This window comes from Drosophila guanche, unplaced genomic scaffold, assembly GCF_900245975.1.
Source record: "Drosophila guanche unplaced genomic scaffold, DGUA_6, whole genome shotgun sequence".
Classification (NCBI taxonomy): domain Eukaryota; kingdom Metazoa; phylum Arthropoda; class Insecta; order Diptera; family Drosophilidae; genus Drosophila; species Drosophila guanche.
The window spans coordinates 2700804-2721238 of record NW_022995748.1 but is presented as its reverse complement, the minus strand read 5'-3'; the positions used below and the strand labels follow the sequence as shown (position 1 = coordinate 2721238).

The 20435-nt window shown below is 41.3% G+C and overlaps 1 protein-coding gene across 3 annotated transcripts in view; it reads left to right on the top strand.

The window, feature by feature from the left end:
* The window catches only part of LOC117584471 (protein O-mannosyl-transferase TMTC1), a 40715-nt gene extending 36181 nt beyond the window's left edge, over nt 1–4534 (top strand). For 2 of the 3 annotated variants that reach the window (XM_034273393.1, XM_034273392.1), the window contains 3 exons: nt 3357–3837; nt 3899–3983; nt 4051–4534. In XM_034273393.1, the coding sequence (XP_034129284.1) occupies nt 3357–3837; nt 3899–3983; nt 4051–4391 (907 nt within the window). In that variant the 3' untranslated portion in view covers nt 4392–4534. The remainder of the gene's footprint in view (nt 1–3356; nt 3838–3898; nt 3984–4050) is intronic. The other variant, XM_034273395.1, reaches the window with a different exon arrangement.
* The last annotated feature ends 15901 nt before the right edge of the window (nt 4535–20435 follow it).

Genomic DNA, 20435 nt, shown 5'->3' with positions numbered 1-20435 from the left:
TCGCCTTCGTTGCGGAAAAGCGAATACCAAAACTATGTTTAACCCTTTAATGCACTGAGCCGCATATACATACGTACACACATAGCCCCAGTGAGCGTTTTAAGCGCTTTGTTTCCATGGAAGCCCCACGAGCATATTCTTCTTTTGCCTATTTAAATAAATACTTAACCAGAATGTTTTGTTTTATGTTTGTTCTCGATGGCTCCCAAAAGCCTCTTTTTACCACATGTACTGTGCTTATGTGTACTTATGTATGTATTTATGCATGTTTATGTACAAAGGGATTATCCGTTTATGAAAAACATTCAAATGGATGCTCATATGCTATGTGAAATTTGAGTTTGTTTCGGTTTATTTTGAAAGAACATTTAATTGTATTTATTTTTCAATAAAAGTGCAGGGACAATCTTTATTTAAAGCGGCAGAGGCAGTGCCTTTTCCTATGCACTGAAGATAGGGCAAAGGCAAGCGATGCTTGAAGGCTGAAATAACTTTTTTAATTGTACGAGTGGCACCTTCAAAATATTCTAACAACAATGGAATACTTACTGAATATAATATAAAGTTGTGTAAAGGATTCAAAGTATAATTTGTTAGGAAATTCTAATAATTATAAATACTTATTTGGGTGTCCACTTGGGTAACTACAACTAACGATCAGAACAACATTCTCGTAATCCTCTGGCCAGTCCACGACAGCTGATGTGAAAAGATTAGGAAAAGGTAAAAGGTAAAGGAAAGTTACAAAATGTATCTGCTGACGGCTTTAATGAGGCCATTGACTGAACTTCATAACTGCTGGGGCTTTACGCCTGGAGGTTATTAACTTGGCTCAAAACGATACACGAGACGCTAGGCTCGCGGGTGTCCAGGCCTGGGGAAGCCAATGCAAAAATTTCATTTCGAATGCCGTAAAAGTTTAAAGCGCTTCGCTCTGCCCCCTCTGCCTTTTAGTCTCTCTGTCTCTCTCTCTCTCTCTCTCTCTCTGGGCTGTTCCTTATCCGCCTGTCGCTCGGCAGTGTTGCCTTTGCAGCTTATCGAAAAGTTGTCTGATTGAATTTTTGCCTTGTCCACTTGCAGAATGCAACAGTAGTCCCCAGCCTTGCCTGCTCCCAGCATTCTCCAGCTAATCCGAGTGTCGGCAGAGGATATTGAAACATTAACATTATGAAAGGTTTAAGAGTTTGCCAAGCTGTGAAGCTTTCATTGTCGGTAGAGGGCAGCATTTTCCGATTCTCCAATCGAAAATCAATGGCAGGTGCCCTTCAACCGCCCAGCAGGTGGTGCGAGTGGGCGAGTGGGCGAGTGCGTCGCGGATAAGCAGCTGTTTGTACATTATTTACCCGTAAGCCATCAATAGCCGGGATATCTCTGGCTGCACACCTTGCGCCCGATACCTACGGCTACAAATTTTCAGTGCCTGACACGTGCCCTCTGCCACGTGAAGCATCCACCATCCTGTCTGGCTCTGGCTCTGCTCCTCGTCTAGTCGAGCGCCAGTCAACTGTCATGGATTTATTGTGCTCCTGCTGATGCTGCTCTGATTTTTAGCTGCAAAATGCCACAGCAAAGGATAAGTTGAGTGGTGGGTGGCGTTGCGGATGTGGATGTGGTCCTGGGGGGTGCCGCTGGTGGTTGCACGGAAGTCAAAGTAACAGGCAACCAAACACCAAAACCAAAAAATCACTGAGCTGTATAATTCGATTTCTCTCTCTCTCTCTCTCTCTCTTTTCATTCCCCCTTTTTTTCTGTGATTTTTGAGTTCTGCACTACCTGCACCAAAAAAAGAAGACTTCAAAATAAATGCAACAACATGGTTTGTTTTTTGTCTTTTCCGTACATATGTACACATATCTAGGTATATTTGTAGATCCAACCGGAATGGAATAGAATACTACAGAATAGAATGGAATACTCAATATTCAGTTGAGCAAATCCCTACGTTGTCCGTCTGCAATTCGAATGCATTCACTTGGCTCCATTTTGGTTGTGTTACTCTTTCTGGGGCTCCCCCAACAGTTGCATACAAATGTCAGTGTGTGTGTGTGTTGCTAGGGGGAGACGAAGCTGTGGCCAACGAGGGACTTTTCACAGAGAATGTCGAAAAATAAAATTTAAACAAATTCATCTCTGGCTGCTGCGCCATGTGCGAGTGTTTATTGAATAGTTGGCAAGCCAGAGCTGAAGCTAATCGGTGACTCCAAGGGGGGAGTTTGTTAGGCAAATACACTTTAAAATATAGGATTTAACATAGAAGTTAGACCTTCGTCATGGATTGTTTATACGCAGTATAAATATGTGTGCTCAACGTGCTTAAATCTATCAGTAGAAATCCCTCAAAAATAGTTACAGCTTAAAAATTGCGAAAACGATTGCGATTTAATATCCTTTAATTCTCATAAAAGAGTTGCACAATTTTCAAGGATTTTTAATAAGCTGCAATTCATATTTATACTGCAGCAAAGAGGTCCAAAATGTGTGGCTATAGCTCCACACAGCTCACACATGTTTATATGTACATACACATAAAACACATGGTGTAAGCTGCTTTTTGTCAAAATCCAAAAGTCTTTACAATCTGCCCTCTTGTTGATTTTATAGCCTTGTCGCAACTCAACACAAATTTCAGAGCGCGCCGTTTGTTTGAACAACTTTGTTGATTTCTGCTTCTCTTTTCTTGTTTTTTGTTTGGATGCAGCTACATGCAGATATTTAGGTTCTGTGCTTAGGTTTATTCGGATCTGCGGCAAATAAAATGCTGCCTTTATTTAAAAGCACTTAACCATGCATACGGGCCAGACGCAGCTTTGTTTATAAAGTATACAAATATCCACATATCCAGATATTTGCGACCTAAGCCCAGGCATTTATTCAGGCGTCCATCCACTGACAGGTTGAAACTTCCCTGAGCCACTCAGGGACAGCCACTCCAGTAATGAAGCCCGGCAAAGTCTACTTGAAGGTCAAAATTCAGCATTTTCCATCACTTATAGGACTCGCTGCAATTAGCCAGTGGAAACCGCAAAAAGCAGAGGCAAAGTTAATTCACTCCCCAACACTATTAGTCGCTGCAATCCCCCAGCTAAGTAACTTTACTTTCCATCTTCTGCCTGTCTCTCTCTATCTCGTCCCTTTCGTTGCCTCTTCTGAATTTTTAAACAAATTTCGCCTTATGATGTCTCGCAAGAGAGAGCAGGCGGAGAGTGTTCACAGAGTGGATTTCTTCGCACATTTAGCAGCATTGTTGGAACAATTTGGAGTTCCTCAAATGGCTTAAATTAGCTCTACTATTTGCAGGAACATTTTTTTGGTGGAGTATTCATTCTCTGAGACTCTCTCCTGTTAACTATTTCCAGGGGCGTTGTGCATCAGAAACAGCTCAACTTCAGCTCGGCTGTCTCCAGCTACCGGCGGGCCATTGGACTGCGGCCACAGCTGGCCGTTGCATTCCTGAACCTGGGCACATCCCTGCTGTCCCTGAACAGTCAGCATGCGGAAGCCGTCTCCGTCTTCCGGTCTGGAGCGCGACTTGAGGGGCATGGAGTGCGAGATCGCGTGGCCCATGAAGATGCACGCTATGCCTGCTACCTGCAACTCAGTTCCCTGCTGCGCTCTAGGAACAGACTACAAGAATCAGCGGCAATGCTGACGGAAGCGCTGGACGCGCTCTCTCAGCCACGACAGGACCAGCGAGCGACGCTACATTTTCGCTTGGGCGAGATCTATGCGGAGTTGCAACATTGGGAGGAGGCTGAGCGGCACCAGCGATTGGCCATGCAGCTGCAACCACAGCACGGTGCTGCCTATGTGACCTTTGGCCAGACGCTGGCTAGGAATGTAAGTATAGCCATACACACGCTCAATAGTTCCTTGACTAACCTTTCCGATAATCCCAAAGAACAGTCGCCATGCAGAGGCGGAGCTCTGGTTCAAGCGGGCCCTACAGACAGCACCCTTGGAGCCCAGCTCCCATCATTACTATGGTAAGTAGTCGAACGAAGACTATTGTTAATGGCATATCACTTATCAAGGACTATGCTCCCATTTCAGCTGATTTCCTGGAGCAGCAAGATCGTTACCAGGAGGCACTCAGCCTCCGTCTGAGGGCTGCCGCTTTGGCGCCCAAGGACTATGCCCTGTCTTCCGCCGTGGCCGATGCACTGCGCCTGCTGAACCGCTTGATCGAGGCGGAGCTGTGGTACCGCAAAGCGGTCAGCCTCCAGCCGCTGGCAGCCCACGCGCACGCCAATCTGGGTGCCATTCTGCAGATGCGCGGCTTAAGGCACGAAGCTGTCAATAGCTATCGCAGGGCCCTGGAACTGCAGCCAGGACATGCCACCAGTCGGGCCAATCTGGCGAGAATGAAGTCGGGCATGGACACCAACACGTAGCACTGGCCTCCAGGCAGGTCAGGGCAGAGCTTTACTTGTTGAGATTAGCAGCAAATATTTGTAGATAGCAATTGAAGGAACTGAACTTGAGATTAATGAAGGGACTGCTGGGAGTCCAATATATTTTTGAAATAAATGCTTGACATGAAAATATAATCCAATGAGTGTTTTTCTTTCTCATAAATCAAGTCCGTGCTGGTGTGAAAATGCCAATCTGTTGCATTCGCAGACAGAGTTCCCTTTCTGCTAGTTTTCCAAGAATTCCGACCCGAGACCCGCACAACAAATTATTTCCATATCAAGTGCCATCTCGAACCAGGACCAGGTGGCGACCAAACGGCTGAGGCCAAAGACAAGACAACAAGCGCAGGGCCAGGACGATAGACAAAGACAGAGACAGACAGACGTGATAATATCAAGTAGCTTTGGCAAAAGAGCGACATGAAAACGAACCCAAATGGAAACCGCAGAAGCAGACAACGGAGTGGTGGGAGGTGTGGGACTCGAATGGGAATTCAGACAACTTCATGCGAGAAATAGTGCTTACTAAGCATTAAATTATAATTAAATTTTAAACAATGAAACGGAGCCAAGGACAACGGCGGAGGGACTTGTGTTGGCGGGCCGCGCGAGAGATCCCAAAAAGCTCTTAATCACAAACATGCGCAGCCACTTCAAAGGTGAGTCCCCCAACCCGAAACCTCATAGTCATCCACATCATATCAATGCGCAGAATACAGAATGGAGAATGGAGTATGGAAGTGCCCAAACTGAGGAGAAGTCCCGTCTGGCTGGTTGTTTGGCTGGCTAAGCATATGCGCATATAAATTAACATAGACACCCGAGTATTTAATTAAAATTCCATCAGCAGCACACTGAAATGGAGCAAACACTCACTCACACATATGACAGATGAAGGGGTGCATGGGTAGACACACATTTTAGCGCTAAGCCCAGCAGATGCCCTCGAGTAAATCCACCAAAAACCACACGGCAGACGGCAAAGCTAGCGCCGCACGTACAACGAAATCTGTGAAACGCCTTTAGGGGCCTACGCCGGTCGAGAGTGCAAACAAAAAGGGAGTAGCCCCCAAAACACACACACACGGAGACCCAGAAACATAAGTGAATGGGCCAGGACACTTGGACTCCCACTGCAGTGGCAGGAGTGGGCCGGACAGGTGGCAACAGGAGGCGCGGACAGGAGCTGCCGGCGGTGCTGCTGCGTCGATACTGACTGATGAAGTGCCACTTCTGACACTGGCCTTCCCCCGAACGGAGCCAGTATTACAATGATAAACACGATGACGATGACTATGATCGCGTTAAGCATGGAATCTTAATTAAGTTTAGGCAGTCAGTCGGCCAAGGGTTGAACTAACCCGAGAGCTGAACAGGACAAAGGCCTGGGAATCCATAATTAAATATGGATTTGAGAGATTTGAGTGGGCCAACAGGGAGACTCTGTTCCCAGACATTTTGCACATTTGTGCCTATTAGTTAGATGAAAGCCATGTGTAGTAACCTCTTGCCCCATGGTGTGTTGGATTTTAAGGTGGCTTCTGCAGTAAGATAAAAGTCTTGGAAATGTTGTACCAAAAATATAATTTCTATTTAAATTCCTTTCTTAACTGAATAAAGAAACAATTTCCCTCTGAAATAAAGCAGATTTCCTTCTAGTATTTTTTATGTACCACCGCCACCTATTATGTCAACATTCGGCTTAGTCGTTAGTGGGTTAAATGAAACCAATGAGACCCCAAGCACAGCACACCTCAACAGCACTCCCACCCACAGTCAGTGGCTAAATCCGAGTCGGCAAGTTGCCCCAATGAGTATTTAATGCGTCAAACTGTTTAAATTTCTATTGGATTTTTTTGTTTGGACTTTTCGTTTGACTTTTGTTTTGGCCACAGATGCTGTTGCTGTTGTTCTTGTTCCGGATTCGGATTGTGCAAAAAGTGACGTTCGGCTTTCAACTTTTTGACCGGCTACGGACACGGCAGAAGAGGGCCCCACCCAACACACACACACACACATGCACATCACGCAAATGGTCATCCTGTGGAACCATTTATTTTCCACTTTGGCCAAAAGACAAAAACAACAAAATCACACACACACACACACACACACACAAACACACACACACACACACGGAGCGCACGAGGGAGGATTGGAATAAAAACTAAAGGAAAAAGAAAAGTTTTTAGTTAGCTTTTGATGAGGGTCAACTCAAACTCAACGGGTCTGTGGCGCAATTTTCAAGTGGCCTCCGCTCCCAAGCACCGAAGCACACCCAAGCCTTGGAACAAAAAAGGATGACACACAATAGTTCAGACATTGTTTTTGACATGAGTTTCTATCAAAAACAAATTTTGCCCTCTTTGTTCTCATATTATTTGGTATTGCCCAGCTCTCGTTTTTTGTCACAAATCGAGTCAAATACATGTGTGGCGGCAGACGTGGCACGAGAATGCGTCATGGAAACACAATTGTCAACTTAATTTGTTGAATTTGCTTGCAGCATACCACGGAAAAGAGAAAAAACAAGAAATATGAAATGCATATTCCTAAATTAAGTTGGCCTTAAGGCCAGGTGCACTTCTGAAAGGGCCAGGAATGCACCAGATTACCCCCTAACTAGACTAAATCGGAAAGGAGTTAAATAACTTGCGATCCCTGGACAAAACACCAAAACGAGCTAGGGCGAATTCGCGTCACTGCGAATTCCAACCACGAGAGCAAACGCAAAGAGAAAACGAAGGAGAGCGAATTGAGAGCGAGAGCGAGAGCGGACAACCGATCGGCGAGAGAGCGCCAACCTCCGACGTAAAAGGTTGTGTGCGAGACCAGACGACGAACGACGCAGAAATCGAATTCTTGTACCGTTATACCATATTTAATCACTTATTCACCTTTACTTATAAACAATAAATATAAAAATATAAACTTAAATCTTATCCGTTTCCAATTGGAAATTTGTAATTACCTTTGAGTTTGATTTAAGAACGGGTTCGTAATTATTTGTACATATCTGAGACTTTTAGTAACCATTTTCTATTTAAAATTTATCATACTTAAATCAGCTATGGGCAATCGTTTTGCCAGACACACCGCAGGCGTCTGCTGCAACCTGCGGCTAACCACAATCAAGCTTGCAACAATATGAATGCATCAGACGCAACGTAAGCCGCAATCAACAACCTACACAAAAATGTATCTTCATAATGTGGGAGCCCATCAAAATCAATGCAATGCAAACGCACGCACTGCAGGGGGCAAAGGGTGGAGATAGACTCAGAGAGTAGGTGGCAGAGTGAGACAGAGAAAAGCCGCACACCGCCGCTGTCAGCTGCAGCAAGTGTCTGATCCAGCGGGAGAGGCCAAACCTCCAGCTAGGTGGCAGTGGCAGTGGCAGTCGCGGCTTCTACGTGCCACACACAGTCACACACATGGTTTGTCCCGCTATCAAGGCCGCAAGAAGCGGCGGCAGCTCTCGTGGCAGTTAAACGGAGCAGAGAGCGCTGCCAACTGCTGTCAGAGTCGTAAGAGCAGGCAGCGAGCGCTGCCAACTGCACGAACGCCTCCTTATTGCGGCGCCTTCCGTACTTAACTTGGCAAACAATTAGTTAGAAATTAAATTCTCTGGATGGTTTCAGGCCAGGCATTGCATGCAACATGCAACGAAACTGCGAAACGAAAGTGGAGTCTTTTGGGGTAAAGCCGCAGCATCACTAACATACAAAGGGGACACTCTTACCGCGTGGCTGGTGTGGGTGTTGTGGGTGGTTCAAGGACAAAGCATCATCACATCAGTGATGTATTTTTGATTGCAGCTGCTCCAAAACACAACAATCAGCAAAAATTGCGGGGGCGAAGCAACTGCAAAAAACAAAACAAAATGCCAGGACAGAGACGACAGAACACAGAGCAATCATCATAACCTGTAGCTTCGGGCGAGGCATAACCATCCAAGCCTCCCTCCCTCCCTCCTCTGCTACAAACTACCACCCTAACAGCCCCAACGGAAATCCAACTCCGGGATGCCGTGAACCCAAAAGCGAAAGTTCGCACCGAAATTGAAACCCGGGCGGAATCTGTGGCATAATCTGAGGCGCAAAATGAAGATGACAATAAATTCGATTCGATTTCGGTTTTGATTTAGTTTAGTTTAGGGAATATCATCATCCTTGGATTACCACGCAGTGAACGCAAACGAGGGACTGCCAGTCCTGCCCTGATGATGTGCCAGCCAGAGCACAAGATGATGATGATGATGATGATGATGGTGATGGGAACGATTGTCGCCTTATGGCAAAAGGAAAGCAAACACAAATAGATAACAGACAACAAATAAAAACCAGCAAAACGAAATGAAAATAAGACAAAGCACACACAAATATCCCACCAGAGAACGGATGGAGGACGGAGGTTCGCGATTCTTGGATACCAAATTCACGGATCCCAGCACCCAGGGACCCAAGGACCCAAGAACCCAGGGACCACAGCACTGCCATTGGCAAACACATCTTCCAAATCCTTCTCAGCTTAAGTTGGCTTTGAAATTTTGATTGAAAAAATCACAAAGAGAGAGAGAGAGGGGGAGAGAGAGGGAGAAGGAAAAGACAAACTAAGTCAGACACATCCCTCAGAAATGGGCGACAAATAGCGAAATGTTTCCATAGAATCCGATAATGACTTAGCGAGCGCGGCCGGGAGTGGCCGTACCATCACCCTCAATAATTCATCCTCTGCACTGTTGCCGATATTTTGATTTGCGAAATTCCAATTATGAGACCCACTTCACCTTGGTTTATCCGCATTGCCGGACCTCGAGTCTGACTGTTGATTCGCACACGCATACTCCTCATTGGAAAATGAAATGCAATACACGCAGAAAATAAAATACCTGCAATTAACTCTGAATAAATATCGAAATAGTACATCCGCTGAAGGGGCGTCATCGAAGATTTTTAATAAATTTGTATCTGGTTATGCCTTGCATAATATCAACCCACTGCAGGGCACTGGGAGGAGAACGTGTTAAACTACTCGAGGTCCATTAAAGAATTATTAAGACTTATGTGATAGCCTTGTGGTGTCTACTTTATTTCTTCCTTTGCCCCTTTACGCCTTTTAGCTCAGCTAAGTATCACCACGAATGATATAAAACAAATAAAGAAACTCCTGGATACATGGGAGTTTGTTCTTAGCCAGAAAGCATAATCTAAAACCTGTCTGCAGCCCAACCACACTTCTCAGTGGCGCCACCTGACGACCACGGCGGAAAGATTGATTTGTACACGCTTTCTACATTCCATTCTACACTGTCGGAAAAATCAACACTTACTTTGAAATGTAGATGTCAAATTATGGTATTAAAAGCTCATTGATACGGAAAGCTCATCTCAAATTTCTTTTAGCGAAACCATTGCATTGAATGGATAAATTCATTTACTAAACATTTTAAATATTTGTTTTGATTAATTAATTAATTATTAAATATTTATTGGAGCTGCTCTTCGATTTGTATGAAAACACCAATGTCTCGAGTAATCGGGAGGTATCATGTTAAAAATCTCAAAATAAATCACATAAATCCATGCGGCAGAGAATTCTGAGACGATGCACCTACAACCTGCTCTACCTAGGCTACCTAGACTACCTTTAGACTACTCTTTTCAGGAACATGACAAACGAGAAATCCAGACTTTTGCATGTACTACTTATGTATATACGTTTTACCAAAACAAAATTCTAATTTCTAAACAAATGGAACACTCTCACATATTTTAGGCGAGGCCGGGAGAAAAATATGAAATAAACATGATTTACTCACTCATTTCATTCAACTATGTATATTTTCGATCACGAGAGCTAAGGAATCGTGTTTAATTCTTGCTATTTTGATTTTGATATGCAAATATTATTCTTAAAATGACATTCATAGTGGGACATACAAAAATAATATCTGCTTAGCGACATATGTATGTATGAATGCATGTATGTATATGCATAATAAATAAACATCTGATAACGACGTAGACTTGTTTAAAATTCTCCCTCCATTGTTTGTTTTGTTTTTTTAGACAAGAGAACTTGATACAAATTTGAAAGCTTTCTTTTGTTTATTTGTTCTTTTTGGCAGATAAAGGTGGAGTCAAAAAAAACTCGATCTACCTACTCATCATAAAAGTCTGAGTCTCAAAATGGAAATGATCACGTGAAATTCAGGTATTTATTCTCGTATTAACAGACAGACTAATATCCGAATAATGAGTTCCGAGTTAATTTGTACATAATGTAGAACAAATAACACATACGGAGATATTATTATTATAAATGATTTGCTGACCTTTATTCAGTAATATAAGAGTCAAACTGGTTCTTACTATGTAAGCATGTAATAGGACCAGGCACTACTAAATGCTAAGCAAATTAGCTGTCTATTTGCTCAGGCTTACCGTTTAAGTTTTACCGTCATGAATGAAATTGTGTTAAGAAGACTTTTCAGCAACCCTAAAAGCGATTTCCACACCATCAATTAAATTGACTACGACCTGGACTTGTAATTGTAGTTGGCTAATTAATTCAGCGGGCTTTCCTGCTTGTCTACAGATAAAACAAAAAGTATATTGAGCTAGATCAAGTTCAGACCAGACAAGTTTTATGATCACGTTTCGTTCACACCCAGTCTCCAGAGTGCAAGTAGGCGTGAATCGTTATCCTATATTTCTTTGGTCGATTATTAAATCCGATTAAAGCCGCTTGAAAGGGTAAGCAGCCATTAAATGCTTTCACACCTCGGAAACTACACTTGGAGAGGGCAGTGTCTTATACTGAAGATTGAGTTCGGAGAGGACTAAATTTTGAATTTTGAACTTGAATTGTTCAACACGGAAGGTTCATCTAGTTCTAATTTAACACCCATCGAGGTTTCTCCAATATGATCTACTATCTTAGCAGCTATTCATAAAGTGATTTATTATTCAAATATAACTGAGATTAATAATATTTGTTTACGCCAAATTCGCGCAAAGGGCTTATGGCCGGGAGCAATTAGTATTTCGATATAGGTAAAATGAATTTGTAGCATTAAGATATTGAATTGTTGCATTTTGACATGCTCACAGAAGTTTGGTGCTATAGAACATACATGTAATATGTGAATATCGATAGACAAAGAGGAAGAACATGCATGTAATAGGTGAATAGCGAAATTGAAAGAAGGAGAGTATTAAATTGATTGAATTCCGACTCGGTCGAACCAGCAGCACTTGGCTTTTTACTTCGAGATTTTTATTCCGAACTGGTTGCGAGGAGTTGCGGAAACAATATTAATTATTAATTAATAGCTCCTAAGACAAATTGCACGCTAGCTGAGTATAAAATTTATCAAAATTAGTTATAAATAAATCCATCATCTCTTAAGGTTAGTAACAAATTGATTTTTTGTTTATAAATACATATTTCTAGTTGTACTTGGTTTGGCGGAACCGCAACGCTGCCTGTAATGTTAGCTAGACTCAAGAGTAGGCTGTAATTAATACAGTTGATTCTACATCATTCATTTTAATAAGTGTTTGAGGAAAAGCACTGTTGTGTGGCACATTAATCTAGTGGATGCATGGGATTCTAAGGCGGAAATTTGAAAATCTCAACCAACATGTATTACAATGCGATTTATACTTGCTCATTTCGTAAGTGTGGAAATATTCTGAAACTACTTGATGAGATATATACTTGATCGTGAATGTGGCAACTCCAACTTGGTGAATTATCCCAGCAAAAAATCCAATATTCTGGTTAAAAAAACTTGGGAAACTAACCATCAAACTAGGGCAAAACCACTTACGTCTTTAAAGGAAATACTGGAAAAGAAATATCCAAGTAGTTCTATTATTACTAATATATGTTTACTGCAACAGAAAATAAAGCAAAGACATGTACTTGTGGTCTTTGACATGGGATATTTGTTCAATGTTCTCCGTGTACATCTTCTTGAGGAATATTGTTATCATAATTTGAGCGGCAAGTCACGACTAGCGTTTAAACCTGAAATACAATACACGTGATTAACTACGTGCATCTAACTACATATTCGTTCCCATATCCGGCTAAGTCAGATGCATCCCATTAGACTATAATTTACAATCTTCGCCTATCAATTGAATGTACACAGATTTGTAGAATGTTTCCCAGTACGCAAAAACTGGCAGTGACACAGTTGTACTTCGTGGACCATATTAAATTGAAGCCCTACTTAAGAATAGACATTAAGCCAGGTGGTTACACCCAGTAACAGCAAGGTCTCTAATTAAAAACTTTATGGGTTGGCAGATGAATTGTTTGTTTCGCATTTTAATTACACAAACGCAGTTGAAGGTTTTTAATTATTAGCTTAAGGCTGATAGCATTAAGATAATTGTCGGGCATGTCAGAGTAATCACACTTTTGGGAAAATTATAATGCAGCAATTAAAATAAATAATTTAACGCGCCGAAACTGACGGACGTCATCCTCCTCCCATCACCAATCACTTCAAGGATCTATTCCATCGGTCAGAGTTGGGAAAAAACACAGGCTAATGCACTCCACGGCAGATCGAAACATTTATACAGTTCCTGTATAGTATAGCCTTAGTAGTTTATGTTTCTGATGTTACTTTATATTATACAAACATTGATTTGCACTCTTAAAGTAATCGAGTTCAATTCATTCAGAAATTGTGGCTAAGCCCACTACTTGCATACGTGACTGCCATACGAATTGAATGGTTGTAACTATTGAAAATCAGTCACATTTACGAGTATGTTGGTAGAACACTTGTCCGATCATGTTACCTGACTGGCAGTTTTAGCTGTCTTCGATTGCATTCAAGCTACAATTACTTACACGTAATGCACTTACCATATTCTACAATCAATTTGATCGGCTCCAATCACAATTGATTTGGTTGATTTGCAATTGCTTGACTTAATGACGATTACGGTTAAAAGGAAAAGTGAGAAATTGACTAAATCAATTATCAATAAATACACTTGTTATTGTTTGTTTGGGTTGTAGCTGGATAAAATAAATAAGGCGACGTATTTAATAGTGAACATCAGATTATGGAATTCCTAGCGCTCCCATTTATGGGATTACGCATTAAAAACAAGTTGGATTTTTCAGATTAACAAGCAAACAACCCAATGAAAAATATTATAAGAAAGTAAATCAAAGAAAAAGAGAACCAGAAACCAACACACAAATCAAAAGTTGAATCATTCTAAAACCGGTTGCCAACAAAGTCTCTGTCTAATCGTGTGTCTAATCACTACGTCATATCTTTAAAACAGTCGAACTTATGGGCTCTAAAACACTCTTAAACAATTAGCAAGTGATTCTAGCGGACTTTCCATTTCCTCATCGAAGTCTTGCAACTTCAATTCAAATTAACATTTGATGAAAGTATAAAAAGAGTAGATATACAGAAATAATTTGTAGAAAAACCCGTCTGCCTCGTTATCATATTTTTGTACCTCTGGCATTTTATTCGTTTCAGAAGGGTATAAAGAAGATTTGCTGAGCCCAACTTACCATTTACACCACATTGATTAAAAGTACATTTAATTGTTTTTCTTAAAAGAAAAAGATCTTCTGACCCGGCATAGGTGTTATTCTGATTATTTTAGTTTATTTGCTTGCCTTGGGCTATAAAACTTGATACAGATGGAAGTGTTATGGATCTAGTTCGCCTTGATGCTTGCCATTTATGCTGATATGAACTAATTGTTTTATAACCGTTGCTGTATCTTTCGAATCGTAGAGCCCGTTCGTTTTTATGCGAAGCAGCTCAATGAAATTTTGATCTAAGGTGCGCGAATGTTCGATTTCGTCGAGTTCAGTCAACCGTGACGTGCACACATGTCCCAAACCGGCACACATACAATCCCCCCCAAAGGTCGCACCAGGCGTCATCGAACGCCCCATAATAGAAAAGGTGTTTGGGGGAGTAAGACACAACACAACACATACACAGTGAGTACTTGATGGCAAGGGGATCTTGGCGGGGTCAGCGTCAGCGCCATTCCCAATGAGCTTTTGCAGGTGGTCAGCTTTTTTATGCTCCGCTTTTCGAGTAGCTGTTGGATGTCGCTGCTGCTATGTTCGGTTTATTCAGATTCGGTGGGCTAAGAAGGCCAGCCGGTTGTCGTCGTGTTTCCATAGTTTTGGGAAGGGGGAAGAGACAAGACAACTTCTTACAGTTGTGTTTTGATTGTTTTTTTCATCGTAGCGTGTTTGTATGCGGCGTCCACGGCTTACGATGTTCGGTTTCAATGTCAATGTCAAACGCGATCACGATCGCATGCCGGATCGCAGCACGCAGCGAAGTAGTCGCTTTTGGTTGTCTCTACTATTTGATAACCCATACTTACATATGCACAAATCAATATATAGGAAAGAATGAATAGAAACCACATGCATCGTATACGTATAGTCTCGAGTCTGGACAGACTCTGGCAACTTGATTTGTTTTATTGGCTTCAATTAGCAACAGGTTTCGTTTGGGTTTTGGGGTAGTTCTGCTGATGCTTTTTCGCAAAATCTAAAAAAGGAATAACCCCAATTTGGGCAAATATTAATAGAATCGTTGTTTAAAAGCGATCGCTGGAAAGACGCAACTTTGAGATTACAGATTCGAATTGCGATACAACAAATTCATAGAGAACTTGAAGTTACATTTATGTGAAAACAATTTGTCTGTACAGCAATATTTAATAGAAAAACCTCTTCAATGTGTACATATAAAGTCATCATTTAATTGAAAAAGAGTCTCCATTGAATCCTCATAGTAAATTAGTTACAAAAAACCAGCTACAGCTGAATTGCTTTAATAGTCTTAGTGGATTTTGATGAACAAACCCCGACAAAGCAATTAATATCGTCAATGATGTAATAGAAATTGGTCTATCAATCAAGAATCCCGGCGATCAAACAACTATTTATTAAATATGCCACAATACAATTAATGGATTGAAAATAAGTGAATGTTACGTCTGTTAAAAGTGTGAAATTCCTCAGAATGCTTGATAGAAATGCATTTCCATAAGTTCTGTATGCTGATTTGTCATTTAACTTACAATTGATGATTGCACAAACAGGAAAAGTGATTCGAGTGCAAATGTTCCAGCAAAGGGTTTAATTAATTCTGCAACTGACCTTTCTAATACAAACTTGTGCAGATCCAACTGAAAATTTAGATAATACTAATTGTAAAAATCAACTTAAAATCAACAAAAAATGTCAACGTACACGTGCCTCGCGTGTATTTGAAGCTCAATTATCTCTCCCATTTTAATATGTTCATAAAAATAATTGATTATAGTGAAATACATACGTGAATTCAGAAAAATGAAATTCAATAATCATTAGTGTCCATTTGCACATTAAGTATTTAATAATGTTTTTATTTGCAAAGGCACACATGGATTTTGATAAGACTATCAGCTATCAGTTGACGCACATCAACAATTCAATTTACTCTTCATCCGGAATGCAGTGCGTTTCAGAACTATAAGACTCAATATACTGATATATCTCTATTGAAGTGCTATACAGACGGCATACAATTTCCCACCTAACAATGGATAACAATGAAAAAAGTAAAGAAAAAGATGGAGCTGCTAGAAAACCGTGAGAATATTTTATGTTAATTTGGTGAATCTTCAAGTTGTTCCAGTACTCAAATTTAATTTGTTTTTTCCCACACTTATTAACATACAACGGGCCCAAAGGAAGTGCGCACCAAAACGGTGACTACGCTGAAAGTAGCAGTCAATTGCTTAACAAATCAATTAGCAAACTTTTCGATTATCAATTATCGATCATCGGCTAATGTAATTGCTGAGATTGAGAGGTGAGAAATAATTTCTATCCAGTTATTTGAGGGGCGTACGTTTATTAATGGATTGTGTCCACAATTACACTTATGAACTACTCGTATGCCAATATTTAGAAAGAATTCCTCTCGACGCGCAAACACGATCCTCACTCAGCGTGTGTTGGCACTATTTCTGTTATCAAACAAAGAAAGCTATGGCTGTGGACGATTCCCCCGGGAAATGACCCTTACCCACACAGCCGTATATGCATAGAGATTAGCCAACTCATGCCAGAGCTTACTATAATAATAAAAAAAAGGCTTCCATTGTCCCCAAAGCGCTTGTCACCTAAGTAACTGTCGGGGAAAACTATATCAATTTAATGGATGTTCCAGTGCATTATCTATTTGTGTATGTATAGTGCATGATAAGGTTGGCGATTTCTGATAAGGCTTACAGGGTTTTCCAACTGCTACTTCGTACAGGTGCAGTCCCTGATCTCCTCCCCACAATCATTATTTATCAGAAGCAACTTTAAAGATGGTTGCACCCTGGCCAAATTTATCAAAATACAATTCAGCTAAATACTAAACAAGAAAATCGAATATGCAATTTGCACATTTTCCTACACAGATCAAATGTACAGTACAGAACAGTGGAATGTATTTTTGGGAACTGCATTCTCAATCCTTTCTTTCCGCGTCCTTTCGGGTACACTCTATCAGCGGCATGGATGCAACTCGAATGTAATTGGCCACACATCAACTAATTATTTGGTATACGCAATGGAGACCACTGCTCAAAGATCCACTCGTCTTCTCAGAGACTGATTTTATTAATAACATTAGAAACAGTGGGCCCTACGAGCGTTCGCTCGGTCTCGGTCTCGGTCTCGGTTTCGGTCTCGTTCTCGTTCGCGTCGCTTGTCGGGGGCCGTTTCCCGTTCCGTAGTCGTCTGTCGCTCTCCAATGCGATATATCTACGGTGGGGCCTGCAAATGCTTTTTCAAAAAATAAACTATTCGAGCGCTCTGCGCTGTACTTAGCCAGTCGCTGTCTGAAAGTCGCCTCAGTCTCGCGTCGCAATTCGAGCGATTCGGAAGCGTTTTTCCCCCACGTTCAAGTAAAAGGAATACAATATAAAAACATACACACCCGTATATATGCGAAATACATGCATAACCGTATTTAAGATCTGAAACAAATTTATAAATTTGGTTCACAGACGCGCGTGTTGCAAATCAAAAATTGTGCAGATTCCCCGAAATTATAAATAAATCTGAGTTTTTTTTTGTGGGAACCAATTAAGTGCAAAACTGTGCGTTCCGTTGTCTGTGTTCTGGGTGTGTGGAAACCTTCAAACAAAAAGTCTTTCAACTGAAAGATTTCCAAATTCTGTGTGTTTTTTCACGATCAAGTGCAAATTGTGTGAGTCAGCGTCAAAAGGAAAATTAACCGCAAATGGCAAAAGCGAAATGCAATCGGGGCGAACCGAGTCGAATCGAATTGAATTGAAGCCAGATCGAAACCAATCTAATCGAAGCTATGTACATACTACATGTTACAGAAGTCGACACCGAAGTCGCAAATGCAAAATGCAAACCGAACTGAACTTTGTTATAAATTTGCTTTAATTTCCAGTTGTGTTCTATTTCCCCTCTGTGTATATTTTTTGGCACGTTCTCTGACTCTGCCTCGGTTTTTTCGGGGCCAGTTTCTGGGTCTGTGTTTATTGTAATGAAATCATACAGAAAATAGAGCACGCACACACTGCCGCAGATATGTATTGCACATTAACAGAACAAATTCAGAAGAGCACAATTTATTCTCGGCAGTCTTTATAGATCAAAGTTCGGTTGAAGATTATTTTGGGGGGGCTGCTGGTACGCGAGTACGCCAATGGGGAAATATATGGAAAAACTCTCCGCCAATCCATCCTAGATACACGAAAATTTTCCCCATTGCGCATAAGGCCTTTGTTCTGTCAGATGGACTAGCGCTGGCAGCAAATATTTACCACAAATTTTGAATGGTTCGTGGCCTTTTCCTTGGCGTCGTGATCAAATAAACTGGAGTATTTATTTACATTTTATTAGTCAGCGATTATGCCTTGCCAAATTGTGATGATATCACCCGCCCACCAGCGGGGACATGGACATGCCCAGACCACCAACCACTATCATTGTCACATTAATGGCCAGAACAGGGCTCGGACCACTTGGCCCTCGAAGTGGGTGTGCAAAAGTAGAATTTGTAATGCAATACCCTCCGGTTCGCAGCCCAATCTAAAGCAAATACCAACGGAGCCGGAGCCGGAGTCGGAGACAACTGGGTGCGGCTGTGCCAAAGCTCCAGTCGGACTCTCCTTATCATGTATTGGGGCATACAAATGACTTATCGCAAGGGGAATTGCAGTGCATTGCAACCAAAAAATGTACATGAATTGAACACGCTATCGTCTCGGCCTTGAGCTCCGAATATTCTAATCAGTGACACAGATGATCACGAATCACAAGCTCGAAACATAATTTGATTCCGTCCGACCTTGCCTCCACTTTAACCACCATGATATATCTCGTCGGCGATTGTCTGAGCGCCTGTGACTGTGTGTTTGTGGCCACACGTTTTGATATCTTTAGTTCGGCAACAGGAGAATTCTATTTGCGGAACATAAAAACATAAAAGCATGAATGACTGTCGCTCAGAGACTTACAATTGTCTACAATTGTAGACATACAAATTCGCGCCTCGTTCTATCTAGTCTCGGAAATAAAAGTTTTCTTTTTCAATAGACTTATCAGAGTGTGACCCGCTTTGGCAATTTGCGCCTTTGCTTTATTTCGATTTGGATTAACTGTGGAAAAGTTTTTATTAATGTACTTAGAAAGCTTAGGGCTTGGCACTAAATTTCTGGATTAAGCTATCAATTCTCATACAGCGTAGTTGCAAGAAGTGGAAGAAAGAAATTTCATATCCCTCAATTAGTTTCACCCGCAGTTGAAAGTTTAATTTATGATAGAAAACGCTTACTTACGTAAACCGTATTGGTGTGAAATATTTACACTAGGCACTTCCCACTGCAGTGCTGCTCTAGCCATAATTATTTTATGTTCACATTCCACACGTACATACTTTCAGGAAGTGATTCGAAAAGCCATTCTAAGAACTTGTTATATCAGCTTAAATTTACGACAGCAAACAGCAAGGGGGGAAGAAAACGTCAGTGCAACCGATGCCTCGAATACACTGACAGTTTCATAATAAGCTCAAGTGTTCCCACAGTGAACTACATACTGAAATATATTTTGCTGCCTGCAGCAAGATCGTGAAGGGTTCATTGCCCATACATAGTCTCTGCAATTTTGCAAGCTTTCAAAAAACTTAAAAAGCAGTCAGATATTATATTATGCTGACAGAATCGGAGAGAACTTGACACTTTTCCTGACGCTTTTGACAGGCGATAATTGAAGTGGCTTCGAGTCTTCTTAATGTAAACGTCGCATCGTGTCAAGACCATTGTATGAATGAGCTAATATATACGGTTATGTTATGCAAACTGCTAATGGAATGCAAATCTTGGATGCTAAATCACTAAAGGCTGCTGGGCTAAATTAGTGCGCGTTAATGGCATCAGCTTTTGCGATTAATTATGTCTTTTTACAGCACAACGTACAGTGCCACAACAATATTACACAATTGATCGCGTACACGTGCATCGGGTTCAGGAACTTTTTTCCTATCTGATCGTAAGACGCTGAATTCCGTTCCCGCAAGCTTTAAAGCGATTGACGAGCGATACATTTCTCCTGCTAGAAATGTATAAACATGTACACACAAATGTATAAAGTATGTTTACACGATTAGTATTGTTTATGCCAGAGACTGGTAGTAGAACGGATTACGGACTGGAATCTGTTTACTCATCCTGAAATCGCAAGCAACATTTATTGTGGATTTTGCACTTGCAAAGGTTATGTTAGGATCAGAACCTGAGGAGTTGTTTCCATGTCCGCCCTTTCAGTTAGGGAAATTTTAAAAATGATTAGCATAATTAAGTGTGTTCGATTATCATTACCTAATGACACACATTTCAAGTAATTTCCTCTAAAGATTAAAGCAGTCAGGTTGTCGAGCTTTGCATTACTTGCCCGTGTACGTGTACGGCTGCGAGCGTG